General features: G+C 43.8%; 1 protein-coding gene across 1 annotated transcript; it reads left to right on the forward strand.

Annotated features, from left to right (window-relative positions):
- Positions 1-1,148: 1,148 nt before the first annotated feature.
- Positions 1,149-17,223, forward strand: LOC311117555 (annexin A1-like; the record flags this gene model as incomplete). Its single annotated transcript, XM_084192481.1, has 9 exons — positions 1,149-1,169; positions 12,567-12,657; positions 12,748-12,827; positions 12,929-12,985; positions 13,114-13,215; positions 15,668-15,751; positions 16,229-16,282; positions 16,614-16,736; positions 17,164-17,223. 9 exons carry the CDS (start codon positions 1,149-1,151, stop codon positions 17,221-17,223), a joined length of 672 nt encoding a protein of 223 aa, XP_084048607.1.
- Positions 17,224-19,082: the final 1,859 nt, after the last annotated feature.

Here is a 19,082-nt window from a genome sequence, read left to right on the forward strand (position 1 = left end):
AAAAAGGAGATAGACTCCTGGAAAAACAGACACTTCTCTGCCTTCACATACAGGTCGTGCTCCACCAGCCTCCGCAACACTCTGCGCACCAGGGCCACATGCTCGACACGGGTAGGTGAGTACACGAGAATGTCATCTATGTACACAACGACTCCCTGTCCCTGCATGTCCCTGAAGATCTCATCCACAAATGATTGGAAGACCGACGGAGCATTCATCAACCCGTATGGCATGACTAGATACTCGTAATGGCCCGAGGTGGTACTAAAGGCTGTTTTCCATTCATCATCCTTCTTGATGCGCACCAAGTTGTATACGCGCTCCTGAGATCTAATTTCGTGAAGAAACGCGCCCCATGCAACGACTCAGTCATGGTCGCAATCAGCGGGAGTGGATAACTATACTTCACCGTAATCTGATTGAGACCACGGTAATCGATGCACGGACGCAAACCACCATCCTTCTTCTTCACGAAAAAGAAACTCGAGGACGCGGGGGAAGTGGACGGCCGTATGTCCTTGTCTCAGCGATTCGTCTATGTAAATCTCCATAGCTTTCTTCTCCTCCTGAGACAGAGGATACACATGACTCCGTGGGAGCGCAGCTCCTGCCTGAAGGTTTATCGCACAATCCCCCTGCCTATGGGGTGGCAACCGCGTCGCCCTCGCCTTACTAAACGCGATAGCCAAATCCCCATACTCAGGTGGAATGTGCAATGCGGGCACCTGGTTTGGACTCTCCACCGAGGTAGCCCCTACGGAAACGCCCAAACATCTACCCACACACTGAGCAGACCACTCCATCAGAGCCCTCTCCTGCCACGAAATCACTGGGTTATGGGTACTCAACCAGGGCATGCCCAGCACCACCGGATACGCAGGAGAGTCAATCAGGAACAGCTGAATCATCTCCTGATGATCCCCCTGCGCACACATCCTAAGTGGCGCCGTGACCTCCCTGATCAAGCCCGTACCCAACGGACGACTATCTAGGGCGTGAACGGGAAAAGGAACATCAACAGGAATGAGGGGAATCCCTAACGCTAAACAAAACTTTTTATCAATAAAATTCCCAGCTGCGCCTGAATCTACCAGCGCCTTATGCTGGGCATGAGGTGCTACCTGTGGAAAACATACAGGCATACAGAAATGGGCAACAGAGAGCTCTGGGTGAGTGGGGCGCCTACTCACCTGGAAGGAATCCCCAGTGCGGGACCTGTCGTCATCTCCCCTAGGAGGCCATCCCCAGCACCTAGCCGCGGTGTGTCCTCCCCGACCACAGTTGGTGCAGTGGATGGACCCCCTAGTTTGCCGACTCCTCCTATCTCTAGCGCCAGCGCCCCCGAGCTCCATAGGACACGGCTCGGATGCGCTGGAGGATGGAATGGACGGACCCCCCTCAGGACGTCCGCGGGTAGCCAATAGGTTATCTAACCTGATTGACATGTCGACCAGCTGGTCGAAAGTGAGACTGGCGTCCCGACAGGCCAGCTCCCGACGGACGTCCTCTCTGAGGCTACATCGGTATAGATCGATGAGGGCCCGCTCATTCCACCCTGCATCTGCCGCTAGAGTACGGAATTCGAGTGCGAATTCCTGGGCACTCCTCCTCCCCTGCCTGAGGAAGACCAGACGCTCCCCCGCCGCTTTCCCCTCCGGGGGATGGTCGAACACCGCCCTAAAGCGGCGGGAGAACTCGGTGTATGTAATAGTCGTGGCGTCGATCTTCCTCCACTCCGCGTTGGCCCACTCCAACGCTTTACCGGCCAGGCAGGAGATCAGGGCGGACACGCTCTCATGCCCTGAAGGTGCCGGATGTACTGTGGCCAGGTACAGCTCTACCTGGAGCAGGAATCCCTGACACCCAGCTGCGGTCCCGTCGTAGGACCTCGGGAGAGATAGTCGGACTCCGCGAGGTTCCGGCGCTGGACTGGGTGGGCTGGCCGATGGTGCTGGCAGGGCGGCTGGCGGTGGAGGCGGACCCCAGCCTCGGAGGGTGGTCATCACCTCCTGCAGGGCGGCCCCCATCTGCAGGAGCTGCTCTTGCTGTTCCCGAACCTGGGTTTCCAGTCTTGAATGTGCTGCTTCGGCTCCTGCTGATTCCATACTGTATGGTGTGTGATTCTGTCAGGTCGTGTTGTAGGTGTGGTGTAGGAATCAAACGCAGGAAGCAGACTGAATTCCAAAAATCTGTATTCCTGCCTAAACACAGGCAACAGGACAAAATAAGCCTGACAGCAAAATACGCACGAAGGCGAAAAGACAATGCGCACAAACAGGTGCGTCAGGAAGAAATAAGTGCACACACAAGTGCAACGAATGCTCCAGCAACCAGTGGAGAAAATAACGCTCAACCGAGCAATACACAGACTGACGGTAACAATCACACACAACACAAGACAAACACAACGAGAAACTTATAGGACACTAATTACTACAAAACAGAAACAGGTGTAGAAACAAACAGACAAAAGCAACCGAACATGAAACATCAATCGGTGGCAGCTAGAATTCCGGAGACGACGAACGCCGAAGCCTGCCCGAACAAGGGAGAGAGGCAGCCTCGGCCGAAACCGTGACACATAGTTGTTTGTCGATCATAGAAGCAGCTTCTTGCATCAAAATTACATCTCGAAGCGTAATTTTGTCTTCCAAGTCCACTACATGAGTGACCAGCAAAACTTTTCCCAATTTATCCGCTCCTGCGACGGCTTTTGCAGCTTCATCAGCAGCTTTGTTCCCTTGTGTCACTCTTGACCTATCTGTCTTGTGAGCTGCACACTTAGCTATCGCTATCTCTGTAGGCTTCATCATAGCATGCAACAGTTTCATTATTTGTGCATGATGTTGTATCGGAGAACCATCCGTTTTCTTAAACCCTCGACCTTTCCATACCGCCCCAAACAAATGACATACACTATGTGCATATGCTGAATCAGTGTATATGGTTACTCGCTTTCCTTCTGCTAACAAACATGCTTCTGTTAGCCCCACAAGTTCAGCAAGTTGTGCAGATGCAGGCTGTGGTATTACTTCAGCCTTTTCCACAACAAATCCCGTCCCTCTGCCTCTAACCACTGCATACCCAGCACATAATTTATCTCCCACCCGATAGCAAGACCCATCAGTCCAATACTCCAGGTCTGCCTCACGTAATGGAAAGGCTTGTAAATCTGATCGAAGCCTCGAATATCTCTCTGCTTCTTGGACACAATCATGTGGCTCACCATCCTCTGAAGTTGGTAAACTCTCGGCTGGATTTACTGTATCACACCTCACTAGGGTGACATCTTCCTGCTCTAAGAGCCTATGATAGTCTCTGAGCCTAGGCATAGTCAATGTATATTTCCCATAGTTCAGAAGATTTCTGAGACTATGATGGGTAAGAATTGTCACTGGGTAACCCATCGTGACCGATGATGCTTTGTCATACATTGAATATACCCCCACCATTGCTCTGTAGCACAGTGGTAACCCTAGTTCTACCTCTGAATAAGCAGTAGAGTAGTAGGAAATAGGCTGAGGAGTCGTCCCCGTGCCTGTCGGTTGACAAAGAACCGCACACGCATATCTACCTCCAGTAGAAGTAGACACATATAGCAAAAAGTTCTTCGAGTAATCTGGTAGTGCAAGTGCAGGTGCCTCCTGCAACCTCTGTTTGATCGTTTCAAATGCCACATGGCCTTCCTGTGTCCAGGAAAGATTGCTATGGAGTTGACCACTCTCAGTACCCCTAACCATAGCCCTCAACGGTGCCATCAAACTAGTATAATCCTCTACCCAAGCTGAGGAATAACCAGCAATACCCAGAAATGTCATCATTTCTCTGACTGTTCTAGGTTTTGGAGCCTTACGAATAGTTTCCACCTGCTTCTCCGAAATGTTTCTGTGGCCATGAGTTATGTTTTGACCTAAATATACAACTTTCTCCTGACAATATTGCAGCTTTTTCTGTGACGCCTTGTGCCCCTTTTCTGCCAATACCTGTAGTAATTTAATTGAGTCCCTATGACATGTTTCCTTATTTTGTGAGCAAACCATTATATCATCCACGTACTGAATGACAGTGCTCTGTAATATCTGATCTATCCCTATCAAATCTTCCTTCAGTACTTTATTGAAGATATGCGGCGAATGCCGGTACCCCTGTGGCATTCTATTGTACTCATAGAACTGTCCCTTATAGGTGAACCCAAATAAATCCTGACTCTCTACACTAAGTGGAACACTGAAAAATGCTCCACATAAGTCTAGTACTGTAAAATGTGTCGCATCCGGAGGAACTTGAGCTAACAAGGTATGAGGGTCTGGCACTTCTGCTGGAAAGTCAATCACTACCTCATTTACTGCTCTCAAATCATGAGCTACACGATAACTTCCATCTGGTTTTTTTACAGGCCACAAAGGCGTGTTACTCCGAGGGTTTTTTGTTGTCCTTAAAACCCCTGCTGTCGAAAGTCCTTCAATTTGTGGTTCAATCCCTTTGATTGCTTCCTCTTTCAATGGATACTGATTTTTCCATGGAGGTCTGGCTCCTGGTCGAAGTTCAACCTTCACAGGTTGGGCTGATTTCACAAGTCCAATATCAGTACTATGTTGAGACCACAACCCTTCTGGAACTTGTTGCAACATCTCCTCTTTCATAGGGTCTGAATCAATTTTCATATTGCAAATAGATTCATGTGTCATTCCTACAGCCTGTGGCTCTCCTTGTCCTTGAGCCGAAATCATTATTTTAAGAAATTGTTGATCTTCACTTCTCCAGATCGCCAAATTCTCTTTCATTGGTCTGAAACAAAGTTCCTCTGCTTCTGTCATCATTTCTCCTATTTGCTTTTGCTCATAGCCTTCCGAAACCAACAAGGTAACATGTGGCACACTCTTCTCAATATCAAATTCTCTATTCAGATAATCGTCTGTGTTTATCTTCATAGCTGCTCCTTGTGGTCCTAAAATAATGCAACTTGAGCTAAGTTGAACATTCTTCGGTTGATGACTCAACCATTCCTCTGAGTGTGGTTTAGCAGCATTCTTGAAATATTTGAGCGTACAATGACATGGATATTCCGGAAGCTTCGCATCCGGCATATTTGCAACAATAAATCTTTCCCATATCTTAGCCTGCTTCATAAAATCTTCACTGAGATTTCCAATCCAGAATACTGAAGACGAATCCATCTCCGTCATCATCGACAATTGGTAAACCTTTTCCTTTGGCATTTCTATCAGACAGCCATCTGGTGTACATCTTATTGTACAGTTCAACTTACACAATGCATCTCTTCCCAATAATGCAACAGGTGTATGTTCTGATACCAGTATGGGTATTGTAATTTTCTGATCTTTATAGCATAGCTCAATTGGTTCCGTAAGAGGAATCAGCTGTTTCACTCCCTCAAATCCGATTGTCCTAACGAGTTGATTGGACATAGGGAGATGTGTAGCATCTTCAGGTCGAACACAGGTGAACGCAGCTCCGCTATCCGCCATCACTTCCAATGGTCGGTTGTTTATTTTCACCTCAATTGTTGGATCTTTTTCCGGTCCTGACGCTACCAGCTGACACCCCCCTTTCGGATCATCTAGGCACCTCTAGAATCCTTGCTCCGGACCCCTGTAGGGGTTCACCGGTCCTCCAGATGATCTTGACTGGCCCCTGTATCCTCCTCTAAAATTCCCTCTGTCTCCTCCTGACCAATTGCACCCACGGGCAAAGTGACCAACCTGTCCACAAGTAAAACATGCTTCTGAACGTTGCTGGAAGGATGACTTAACTCTATGTTTTTCTCCGAAGCCTTCTCGTCCTCTTCCTCTCCAACTCTGTGTCTGTCCAGAAATTGGCTGTGGATATGAATCAACTGGTCCCGCCATGGGTGACTGGTACAATTGCGGTTGGAACTGTTCTGGTTGAAACTGTGGCAGTGATTGTTGGTTTGGTGCACACTGACTCTGCATAACCAAAGCTTGTTTCTTATCCTTTTTATTCTCCCCCAGTTGTATTTGATTGAGTTTTCTGAGAGTTTCTTCGTCCTGCTCTTTCTGGTTAAGTTCCTTTTTCCTGTACAGCTCCACTTGATGAGCTATGTGATCTGTATAGACACCTTTTGTCATGCTTCCAAGTCCAACCACTTCTGCCAGTTTGCTTCTTACTGGTGCGGGCAGTCCCATTTGCAGTTTAGCTCTCAAAATTGACTGCTCAATTTGACTCACATCTGGATCATTTCCAGTAATATTTCTCCACACTTGATGAACTCTTGACACATAGGCTCTCGGATTTTCTTGTTGTCCTAGTGGGTCAATCAGAATATTATCAGGATGCACATTTGTTGGAAATGTATCTTTCAATGCTCTCCACAAACGATTCCTACTTGCAGCCAACAATTCAGGATCGTTCACTGCAGTCCCTACATATCTAATGAGTCCAGCTCTCTGAAAGACTTCTTCCATATCTGGAATCCCAATGAGATTAGCCAACAGTCTCTTGACGTCTCCTATGGCGGACTGTGTTCCCACCGTAATTTCTTCCAATTTCGAAATCCAAGGATAGGCCCCATTCTGAAGAATAGGCAACTTCTCAAGTATATTTGACATATCGGTATTTTGCAACGGCTTATATTCAAAGTTTTGACCTCGAATGATAACTGGTACCATTTTGCTCGTGGTATCTTTCCTTGACCTTAAGGCATATTTTGTCTCACCTTTTTTGGATTCTCTTTTCAGCTGTTTCTCCTTCTGTATGGTTAGCGTCTGGAGTTCTTCCTCTAACTCTCTTACCTCTCCTGCAGTCCTTGCACTCTCCAGTTCTGACAAGCATCGGTCTATATCTCCTTCTATTTCTTCTGTGCCAGTCTTTGCAGGATAAACTCCTTTCGAATACACAGCACCTTCAGTCTCCTCTTTATCGCTGTCTTCATATTTGCTTTCCTCAGCACTCGAATATATTGTATCCTTCTTCTTCGAACCTTCCTCAGCACTGTAATATCTTGTATCCTTCTTCTTCAAACCTTCCTTAGCACTGTAATATCTTGTATCCTTCTTCTTCAAACCTTCCTTACCCCTTCTCTCCGTTCTGGCCAACCTCCGTTTGATGACAGGATCATATCCACCCATGATCCCCTCTAAATCACTCTGATCATCATCGTCCTCATCCAGTTCCATCCTACTTAACCTCATACCACCCTTAGTTTTCAGACTTCTCGTTTTCTTTTTACCTTTGGAGCTTGGATGCATTTTTATGGTCGTTTCTGCTTGTCCTCTCTCTATTATTTGTTCATCTTCATCTCTGATGTAATAATCACCCTGCTGGAGGATCACTGGAAGCTGAGGATAAGCATCCCTAAGCTCGACTTCCTTCTCATAAGGTGGGGGTCTTTTCGCCGAATCCGTATGTGAGAAAGGTATACCGACCTCTACCCTTAGTTTCTCTGTCGACGTCTCTTCCTTTAGCCTTTTCTCCATACCTTTGCTTCCCTTGTCGTTGGTATCTTTCATCAGTTTTTGTCCTTCATCTTCAAACAATTTAAGAACACCCAGCTCCCTTTGTCTCTTCTCTTTACGTCGTTCCTTTTGTTTTCCCTTCTTCTGATCTGCCTTGTAAATTGACAGAAGCACTTTCATGATGTTGATGACGTCAGGGTTCAGAGTCCCTTCCACTGGCCATGGTTGTTCAATGTCAGGCCAACGTTTGTTCCATTTCCCGGATAATCTCGCAATACCCTTAACTAAAGGATTACTATGTTCCACTATATTAACCGGTGTAATAACTTTCATAGCCTTGCTATCCTTTCTCCCCATTGTAACTACTCTTTTATATCCCTTTATTGTGAACTATTTTATTTTAGCCTATATAGCCTATGGCTTCCCCCCCCCCCTTTAATTATTAATATAACCTAAACAACCCGAGAGAAAACAGAAAAAAAATTTAATATTTTTTTTTTTTTTTTTACAAATAATATGAATATTAAAAATTTAATCAAAAAAATTTAATCAAAAAAATTTCTAAATTAAAAATAAAAACCCTAAAAAAAAATCAATTAAAAAAAAATTTTATTCAAAAATTATTTTTAATTTATAAAACAAAAATTATCAATCAAAAATATTAATTAAAAAATCAATTAAAATTTTAATTACAAACTATGAATAATTATGAATAATTAACACCAATCTTTTATTTCTACACCTATTTTACCAATTTATCAATTAGTGGCCCACTTACCTTAACCCCTCCGGAAAGTGAATACCAGTAGTCAACTTCACAGCAATCAAAACAACAAATGTGGTCCTCTGTAGCTCAGCTGGTAGAGCACGGCGCTTGTAACGCCAAGGTAGTGGGTTCGATCCCCGGGACCACCCATACACAAAAATGTATGCACGCATGACTGTAAGTCGCTTTGGATAAAAGCGTCTGCTAAATGGCATATTATTATATTATTATTATTATTAACAAGGACTTCCAATCTACAACACTACCACACCAATAAATTCCATTGTTTAATATGCACCCAAGTATTTTAATATCACAGAATAATGTCAGTACCTGCTTTCCAACCGAACCCCCAATCAAGCCCAGTAATGCACAGAGACCCCAAACTGCAAATTTTATTCAACTGATCAGTCCGTTGCCAAGCGTCTAAGAGAGTGTCATTGCATCCAACATCCTATGGGAAGATTTGTAGACAAAAAAGTACTAGCCTGATTTTGAATGATCCTCTGCCTGCGTCACACCTTGTCACGTCACGTCACGCACACGTTAGCCCCCCTCTCTCTCCTTTGCTCCGTTCTATAGGCTCATATGACAAGGAAAGAAAACAGTACAGACAAGCATTTAAAGTTTATACACTTAACCAAGTTATCCACATTCAATATTCCCCCACTCACATTTGCTACAAGACTGAACCCAGGACTAAATAGATCGCTCAAAACATTTTTATTTTATTTTAATCCGTCATTTAATTCAATTAATTATACTCCGTCACCATATATTTAATCTATAAATTTACTACATCTCACCAAATAGTTTCACGTTCGAATAACAGTTACTTTAACGATTCAGAAGATTCGTGTTACTTCCCCTTACCTGTGACTATTTTGCCTTGCAGGGTAACGCCAAATGGGACCTATGACCTTAACCCACCATTTTGTTTTGTAGGCTTAGCACAACCGCATGTCGTAGTTTTAGCCCCGTAAAATCAAGCGCATGCGCACATCCCCTTAACCCCATGCTTACCACACAATAGAACGCCCGCGTTCTACCTCAGTTTCTCTATTTTACACTTATAGCCAGACAATAACACATAACAGAACTCACATTTGCGTAGAACTTGCAGTTCCACCCACATACAAACAAACAAGTTTAAGAGGCTTGAATCCATCGCAGTGGACCTCTAAGGTTAAGATTATCATGTAGCACGCAACACAATTAGCATTTAGCAATTAGCATTTAGCATTAGCTTTAGGTACACTGTGACACAACACACATTTAGCATTTAGCATTAGCCTTTAGGTACGCTGTGACACAAAACACATTTAGCATTTAGCATTAGCCTTTAGCTAACTGCGGCCTACAACATGTAACAAAACCCGCATTGCGTCTTTAATTGATTACTGTTTCGTTTGTCCTAAATTTATTCTGCCGTGAGTATGGCTATTTCTATGAGCGATCCCCCCCAATGCAAATATCCCGTCGGACAGAAGCTGAGCAAGCCATCCCCAAGAAAATGTCCCACCAACCCCAGTCCCAGACTGACCTGAAAATTCCTAATGCATTTCCAGGATTTTGTGGCCCACCCTTCGGTCGCCCCGTTCGTCACGAGGGCTTATCTAAACCTGCAATGCTCTAAAATTATATACGTATTTCCCTTACTTCATTCTGCCAATATCTGCCATTAATATCTGCCTTTAATTGCTGTACAATTTTAGAATAATTATTATCAGACTCCTAATCGACAGCAACACCCTACATCAACAACGACCCAAGTACTTTTAACTGTACACCGTCAAAGCCCTCTCATGAATCAGCGGGATAACCAATGCCCAAATTCTTTGTGAGTAATCTCACCTTTAAAGCCGGCTTGGGCAGTAGTCAACTCGCGAATCCAGGAAAGGGACCAAGAACGATGAAATCAGAATCTCAGCGGAGCCTCCATTTGTAGTGTCGGTTATTCGTAGTTGTTACCGTCAATCAAGGAGTCTGCTTAGGCTGCATCGTGTTCAAAGGCCTTTATTAAAACCACGAGGTTACAGCATAAGTTTACAGACCCGCGGAGATCCGGAGAAGCAGTCCCAAATAAATCTCAATGCTATCTGCCCCTCCGTCGTTGTTCCCCCCTTATATATAACCTCCCAAGATGTGGGTGGCTCCCTCTTCTGGCCAATCACCAGTCTCCCCTGGGGCGTCACCCTCCAAACGCCACATTTGAACTAAGATCATAAAACAACATTCTTTGTTCCAAAACAGTCATAATGTTAATACACCACACTGCCTTTTTAAGGTCATATCAAGTGACAGAAAGCTGATACCGTGAGTCCTTGTCGATGGCCCAGGAGAGAGAAACGGAATCCTTTAAACAAGTTAGCCCAAATAAAAGGACTTGACTTAACTCGGATCTACAGGCGCACCGACTGAACCTACAGTATATTCATTTTAAGGACACAGTATATTTTACATTAGTTATCTTGTTGTTTTTAATCCCACCCGTTAGCTCCACTCAACCCCTCCCATCTATCTCTTAACACAATGCCTGCTCCAGGTGTGGATTGACAGTCATTCATCATGCGCAGTGGTGTAAAGTATTTAAGTAAAAATATTTTTAAGTCGTTTTTTGGGGAATCTGTGCTTTCACCAGACGCTCTTATAGAGAGCGACATACAGTGGTGAGTGTATACGTTTTTGTATTTGTTTGTACTGGTCCCCCATGGGAATCGAACCCACAACCCTGGCATTGCAAGTGCCATGCTCTACCAACTTTGCCACTTGGGACCCTGTTTACTTCACTACATTCCTAAAGAAAATAATGTACTTTTTATTCCATACATTTTCCCTGAAACCCAAAAGTACTTGTTACATTTTGAATGGTTAGCAGCACAGGAAAATGGTCAAGAAAACATTCCTGGTCATCTCTACTGCCTCTGATTTGGCGGACTCACTAAGCACAAATGCTTCGTTTGTAAATGATGTCTAAATTTTAAAAAAAACAAGAAAATGGTGCCGTCTGGTTTGCTTAATATAAGGATTTGAAATAATTCATACTTTTACTTTTACTTTTGATACTTAAGTATATTTTAGCAATTACATTTACTTTTGATACTTATGTATATTTAAAACCAAATACTTTTAGACTTTTACTTAAGTAGTATTTTACTAGGTGGCTTTCACTTTTACTTGAGTCATTTTCTATTAAGGTATCTTTACTTTTACTCAAGTATGACAATTGCGTACTTTTTCCATCACTGATCTTGCGCAAGAATGTGAGGTGTTTTCAATTATGGAAAGCAGTGTCCGCAAAGAGCAGTGAAAAGGGGAGGTTTCCTCTCACTAACGTATAGAGATTTATCAAAACAAACAAATATGTAGGTAACTCTAGAAAAAACATTGAGTCAGACCCACCCACTTCCTAACACCCTACCCATAGTGACTCATTCTGCTTTATTATTGTGTTGTGTAATAATGATGGGACTTTTAAAATGGGTGGGACTGTCTGTCTCCTTTGTACAATGTGTGTCACTGTTTTAATATGTGAGGAGATGGTAAGAAAAGTGGTGATGAGTACCTACTGTAATTTAGGTTTAATGATACACAACTCTGTGCATGTGCAGTGTGTGTGAGCCCAGCTAGCACATTTGGTTCCTCGGAAGTTGTGGGAACGTACGTTTTTGGTTTCCCATTGGTTCTGGGAACGAAGCCATACGTTTCCTGACTGGTAAATCAGTTGCAGGGATGTTCTGAGAATGGTTTTTTAAACGTTATGAGAGTGGAAGTGAAAATTTGGCCTGTTCTGGGAACTTACATTTTTAGGTTGCATGGAGGTTCTGGGAACGTTTTGAACTGTTTTGAACTCCAAGCACAGATGGGACACATGTAAATTAATTTGCTTAAGCATTAATAATGCAAATGCATTTCTTTTTTATTTTGGCACAGCTTCACTGAGATTTGAAACTACGTTATTTTGTTCTCAATCAATGGAAAAACATTTTTTGTCAAGTTTCTTAAATGTGCTGAGAAAGTTGCTTGGCTTTGAAACAATCCAGCACCATTCCCAGAAAGTTGTGGGAAAGTTGTATGCTAAATAACCATAATAGGACAACCACGGTCTCACCAAGCTCTAAGAACCATACGGTTCTCAGAACATTATGTGCTAGCTGGGAGGTGTCTGGCATAGTGGTAGACCTGTAGGTGCAGGTAGCGCCATGCTTCAGTCTGTTCTCTTCCATTTGGGGCATAATGAACATGGGCCTGCTCTTTGTGTTTGTGTCATCCGATCCTGGGCTCTTTTGTCTCAGCTTTATGACTGATGTGACCCTTTTGTCCTTGTTGACCCTTCGCCCCTCTCACTTATCTCTCTCTCTCAGGGATTGGGCACAGATGAGGATACTCTGGTTGAGATTCTGGCCTCCAGGACCAATAAAGAGATCAAAGAGATAAAGAAAGCCTATAAGGAAGGTGTGTAATATGTAAATATGTATATGTAGATGTCCTGTACGTGATGTGATAGTTACAACAAGCCAATAATCATGGCTTTTTTCATGCTAGAATACAAAAACGAGCTGGAGAATGACATCAAGTCTGAGACAGGTGGAGACTTCAGCAATGCTCTGCTCTCGCTCTGCAAGGTATGTGTGTGTATGTGTTTATTTATAGTTTGTTTAACCTCGGATGAATAGTTTGGCACAATTAACCTCACTGCCCCCTCTCTGTCCCTCATATACTGTAGGCTACTAGGAATGAGGACACCATAGTGAACCAGGAACTTGCTGACAGTGATGCCAAGGTATGGAGGAGAGCAAGAGTGTTTGTCAGAATTTTTTAAGAAATGAACGTAGGGCACTGGCACCCAGAGTCAATGTGTAATGCAATCCCTGTGTGTGTGATGCCTGTGCCTACTCTATCGGTCCATAGGCCCTGTATGAGGCTGGAGAGAAGAAGAAGGGAACAGACTGCTCTGTCTTCATAGACATTCTGACCACCAGAAGTGCTCCTCAGCTCCGCCAAGGTGAATATGTGATGGCACAGCTCTATGTGAGCTTAAGTCTAATTTTATAAAAGTACAGACTCAGAGCTTCTGGTATATCATACACTGTAGTTTGAGGAAACATGGTAAGTTATGCTGCTTTGAAAGTTGATAAACTTGTGAAACCACTAAGGGGACAATTGGGAGAAATGTCCTTGTTAGAGTGCTCCTCTTAGTTCATGCCCATTCAGCATCGTTCACACTCTCTTAAGCTTTAGCCGCACCTATTTATGAATTCACATGTAAACGCATGTAAGTCAGCATGGCATTGTCCTCCAGAAACTAGTGTCACTACTTAAACTTTCTCCCACTGAACTTTGTTGATAAATAGCACCTGCGAAATTCACGGCAGCAATGTTGTTGAGAGTTGCCAGGACCAAGTTTGGGAAACCCTGCTGTAGAGCAATAGGATAAAGTGGCTTGCGTTCTGCTCGCCCCAAAAGTTACGCTTCCAGTGTAGCAGGTTAAAAAAACTACTGCTTTTGCGATGCCCCAGTGTAGCTATGTTAAGCTACTGGAATTCTGTTTTCAGTTTTAAAAAAATCTGGGACAACCACAGAGCCGACTCAGTCACCGGATTCATAAACAAATGCATAGATGATGTGATACCGATGGTGTCTTTCAAAACTTACCCGAATCAAAAACCGTGGATTGATGGCAGCCTTGTCGGGAAACTGAAGGAGAGAGATGCTCCTTATAAATACGGCAAGAGACCTGGGACAATTGTATGGTTAAACCGAACAAATACAACATACGCAGATCGGTCAAGATGGCCAGACACAAGTATAGGGACAAAGTGGAGGAGCAATTCAGCGGGTCGCACACAAGGTGTATGTTGCAGGGGCTTCTAACGATCACGGATTACAAAAAGAAAGCCAGTCACGTCGCGGACACAAACGCTGCACTACCGGACAAACATATTTTTCTCCTGCTTCGAACATAATGACTCTGAGCTGCTGAGGAGAGCCCCTGAGGACAACGAGGACTTCACGGAGGACTTATGTAAGTCATTCAAGCGTGTTAACCCTTGCAAGGCTGCCGGCCCGGACAGTATCCCTAGCCACGCCCTCAAATCATGTACAGACCAGCTAGCTGTTGTGTTTTCTGACATTTTGAATCTCTCCCTAGCTCAGGCTGTTATCGCCACCTGCTTCAAGATGTCCACTATCATCCCAGTGCCCAAGAAAGGGAAAGTAACTGAACTGAATGGCTACTGACCCATAGCACTCATTTCCGTCATCATGAAGTGCAAAGACCCCATCACCTCCTCCCTCTCCGACACACTCAACCCTCTCCAATTCGCCTCCCACCCTGACAGTTCCACGGACGATGCCATCACCATTGCACTGCACACTGCCCTCACCCACATGGACAAAAGGAATGCATAGGTGAGGCTACTGTTCATCGACTACAGCAAAGCCTTCAATACCATAGTGCCCTCATCACAAATTTCACTACCTTGGGACTGAACTCCCTATGCAACTGGGTCCTGGACTTCCTGACTGGCCGCCCCCAGATGGTGAAGGTAGGCAACATTACCTCCACCACACTGATCCGCAACACGAGGGGCCCCACAAGGGGGCACCATTGGGTGTTCATTGCCGGCCCTCCAGGACACCTACAACGCCAGGTGTTGCAGAAAGGCCAAGAAGATCATCAAGGACCTCAGCCACCTGAGCCACAGCCTGTTCTCCCCGCTTCCATTACTCAGATGCGGGCAGTATATGGAGTATTATGGCAAAAACTGTCAGACTGGCCAATAGCTTCTACCCCCAGACCATCAGGCTGGGCAGCTACCTGCTCCCCCTGTCCCCCTCCTGCCCTCCTTGCTGCTCCTCCTGTGCATATTCTATCCCCCCAACAAACTTTTACGTACGCTCAAGAATTTCACTGTACACTACGATTACATCTGTGACCCTGTGCATGTGACTAATAAACTAATCTAATCTATTCATCTAAAATAATCTTTAGGGGTGTCAATAATTTTGACCCCTACCTTTTTGAGAAAAAAAAGTATTAGCTACTTGCTAAACAAAATCTATTTATCTGAGCAATAGGACAAATATAAGTGCCCACCAAATTATTATTATTATTTAATTACACACACATCTTTTCTCACCACCTGTTAATTACGTTGTAGCCCAATCAATAGGGTGCTTTGTTTTTGTCATCAGTTAGACACTGATGAATGCTACTAGAATCTAGATGTCCGTGGGGTTTTCCCTTTTTCATACACTGAATGTGCAACCACACATGATTTGATACTGTGTGAGCATTTCAAGTACATCTCTCTCTCTCTCTCTCTCTCTCTCTCTCTCTCTCTCTCTCTCTCTCTCTCTCTCTCTCTCTCTCTCTCTCTCTCTCTCTCTCTCTCTCTCTCTCTCTCTCTCTCTCTCTCTCTCTCTCTCTCTCTCTCTCTCTCTCTCTCTCTCATCTTGTGAGAAGTACTCCAAGTACAGTAAGGTGGATGTCACAAAGGCTATTGACCTGGAACTGAAGGGAGACATTGAGAACAGTATGAAAAATGTATGCACTCACTAACTGTAAATCACTCTGGATTAGAGCGTCTGCTAAATGACTAAAATGTAAAATGTAAATGTAACTGTCTGACTGCCGTAGGTGAGAGAGCACAGCCAGGGTCAAGCCTAGTAATGTTCCAATGTCTTCAAATAATCTGTGCATCACCCTCAATCCATGTCTTCTGCTGTATCACACCCTTCACTGGGCATCAGTCCTGTAACATTACACTATGGCCTCAATTTTCCTCATGCAGAAAAAGCACACGCTGTGAGCTAATTAATGTTGGTCTCTCGAGACTAAAATTATCATAACTTTTTTAATAGATGGGATGGCACATTATCCAAGGCACATTCACTTTAATACAACTCCTGCAATGCACTGGTCATCTCATGACCATTCCGATACCCTTGCAACAGCTTTGGAGAATGCTGCTTCTTGTCTATGCTGCTCTATGATGTCATCTGACTGATCTCTTTCAGTGAGTGTGCTGGAAGCAAGCCTGCTTTCTTTGCTGAGAGACTCAACTTGGCCATGAAGGTGTGTTTACAGTTAAACATAGTTACAGTACATTTTATGTTCCAGATAAGAGGTTGCCCTGGGTCGTGTTCATTAGGGTATGCAACAGAAAATGTTTTAAAACATTAAAAAACGAAAATGAGTGTTTCTTATCGGACAAATCCAGGTACAGTGTACCTGTTTGTCTATTTTCTACCTAATGAATACGACCCTGTTTTAAGATTTGACAATCTACAGAAGAACACAGACACTGGTTATGTACAAGACCGCACAAACAGATCTGGGTTCAAGCTAAGGAGCTTGCACTATCTGGTTATAAATCTTCAGTTTGTTTGCCTGTGCCATACCCCAGGGTAAAGGAACCTGGGTCAAGATTTTGACCCGGGTCATGGTGAGCCGGTCTGAAGTGGACATGGTCCGGATCAAACAGGAGTATAAGAAGACGTTTGGGAAAACCCTCTACCAGGAAATTCTGGTGAGCAAACATCTCCACTGCCAAAGTGGCAATAAAAGATAAGGAACCGTTTTCCCCGACCTAGATTAAGCATAGTACTAGACTAAAAAGCTTTTTCAACAGATCCTCCATTGAGAATGAGTTTAAATCCAGGACTAGGCTTATTCGGGGTCCAAGGTTTTAAAGACATGCATCACATTGATTGAAGTATTCCGATTTCTGGGTCTAATCCGAGATAGGATAGAAGACTGACCATGTATGAAATGGGGAAATATGGCATCTGAAAATAATTGTCTGAATAAAATGTTATATTATGGTGTCTAAACATGATTTATATTTTGTATGAAAAATGTATGCATTCACTAACTGTAAGTCGCTCCGGATAATAGGGTCTGCTAAATGACTAAAATGTCAAATGTAGAGTAACTCTTGTCTCTTACCCCCAAAGGATGACACCAACGGAGACTATGAGAAGATCCTACTGGCCCTGTGTGGAATTGACAGCTAACTTTCTCTCCTATCTCTCCTAGCGAGAATGGCATTAGTGCCAATTTAGAATACTGTACATGATTAAACATTCCCCTCCAATGCCTCAATGTGCACTTCCCAAATGCAAAATATAATGGTTAATGACAGATATCTGAAAAGGCAGTCCTGATGTATTTTCGCTACATGCTAACAGCAATAAGCACAGTTAGCATGTTAAGCAGCAATGCATAATTTACCCTAGCTTCAGAAGACTTGGTGATCCATTCCATAGTGCAATATATCGCACACTTAACCATTTGTGTGCCACGAATGTACAGTGGCATTGTTCCCTGGTTGGATAACTGGTCCTTTGTGAAAATAAAGCTTTTTATGTGGATCCAAATTGTCTGCTGAATTTGACTGTGTATATATTTTTCATTCTATGAAACATTGTATGTTTATTATAAGCATCTTTTTTTGCAATGCAGCCTATAGCCTATCTATGAAAAGTTATAATTTGATAATAACCCACCGAGAATGAACCACCTCAGACCATGATTTAAAAACACAGACAGACATGGTGTGTAATAGAAATTAAGATTCATCCATCTCTAGAATTTAGATGTACTTACAGTGGGGAAAAAAAGTATTTAGTCAGCCACCAATTGTGCAAGTTCTCCCACTTAAAAAGATGAGAGAGGCCTGTAATTTTCATCATAGGTACACGTCAACTATGACAGACAAAATGAGATTTTTTTTCTCCAAAAATCACATTGTAGGATTTTTTATGAATTTATTTGCAAATTATGGTGGAAAATAAGTATCTGGTCAATAACAAAAGTTTCTCAATACTTTGTTATATACCCTTTGTTGGCAATGACACAGGTCAAACGTTTTCTGTAAGTCTTCACAAGGTTTTCACACACTGTTGCTGGTATTTTGGCCCATTCCTCCATGCAGATCTCCTCTAGAGCAGTGATGTTTTGGGGCTGTCGCTGGGCAACATGGACTTTCAACTCCCTCCAAATATTTTCTATGGGGTTGAGATCTGGAGACTGGCTAGGCCACTCCAGGACCTTGAAATGCTTCTTACGAAGCCACTCCTTCGTTGCCCGGGCGGTGTGCTTGGGATCATTGTCATGCTGAAAGACCCAGCCACGTTTCATCTTCAATGCCCTTGCTGATGGAAGGAGGTTTTCACTCAAAATCTCACGATACATGGCCCCATTCATTCTTTCCTTTACACGGATCAGTCGTCCTGGTCCCTTTGCAGAAAAACAGCCCCAAAGCATGATGTTTCCACCCCCATGCTTCACAGTAGGTATGGTGTTCTTTGGATGCAACTCAGCATTCTTTGTCCTCCAAACACGACGAGTTGAGTTTTTACCAAAAAGTTATATTTTGGTTTCATCTGACCATATGACATTCTCCCAATCCTCTTCTGGATCATCCAAATGCACTCTAGCAAACTTCAGACGGGCCTGGACATGTACTGGCTTAAGCAGGGGGACACGTCTCGCACTGCAGGATTTGAGTCCCTGGCGGCGTAGTGTGTTACTGATGGTAGGCTTTGTTACTTTGGTCCCAGCTCTCTGCAGGTCATTCACTAGGTCCCCCCGTGTGGTTCTGGGATTTTTGCTCACCGTTCTTGTGACCATTTTGACCCCACGGTGTGAGATCTTGCGTGGAGCCCCAGATCGAGGGAGATTATCAGTGGACTTGTATGTCTTCCATTTCCTAATAATTGCTCCCACAGTTGATTTCTTCAAACCAAGCTGCTTACCTATTGCAGATTCAGTCTTCCCAGCCTGGTGCAGGTCTACAATTTTGTTTCTGGTGTCCTTTGACAGCTCTTTGGTCTTGGCCATAGTGGAGTTTGGAGTGTGACTGTTTGAGGTT

The sequence above is a fragment of the Coregonus lavaretus genome, assembly GCF_964263955.1.
Source record: "Coregonus lavaretus genome assembly, contig: HAP1_SCAFFOLD_205, whole genome shotgun sequence".
NCBI classification, from domain to species: Eukaryota; Metazoa; Chordata; class Actinopteri; order Salmoniformes; family Salmonidae; genus Coregonus; species Coregonus lavaretus.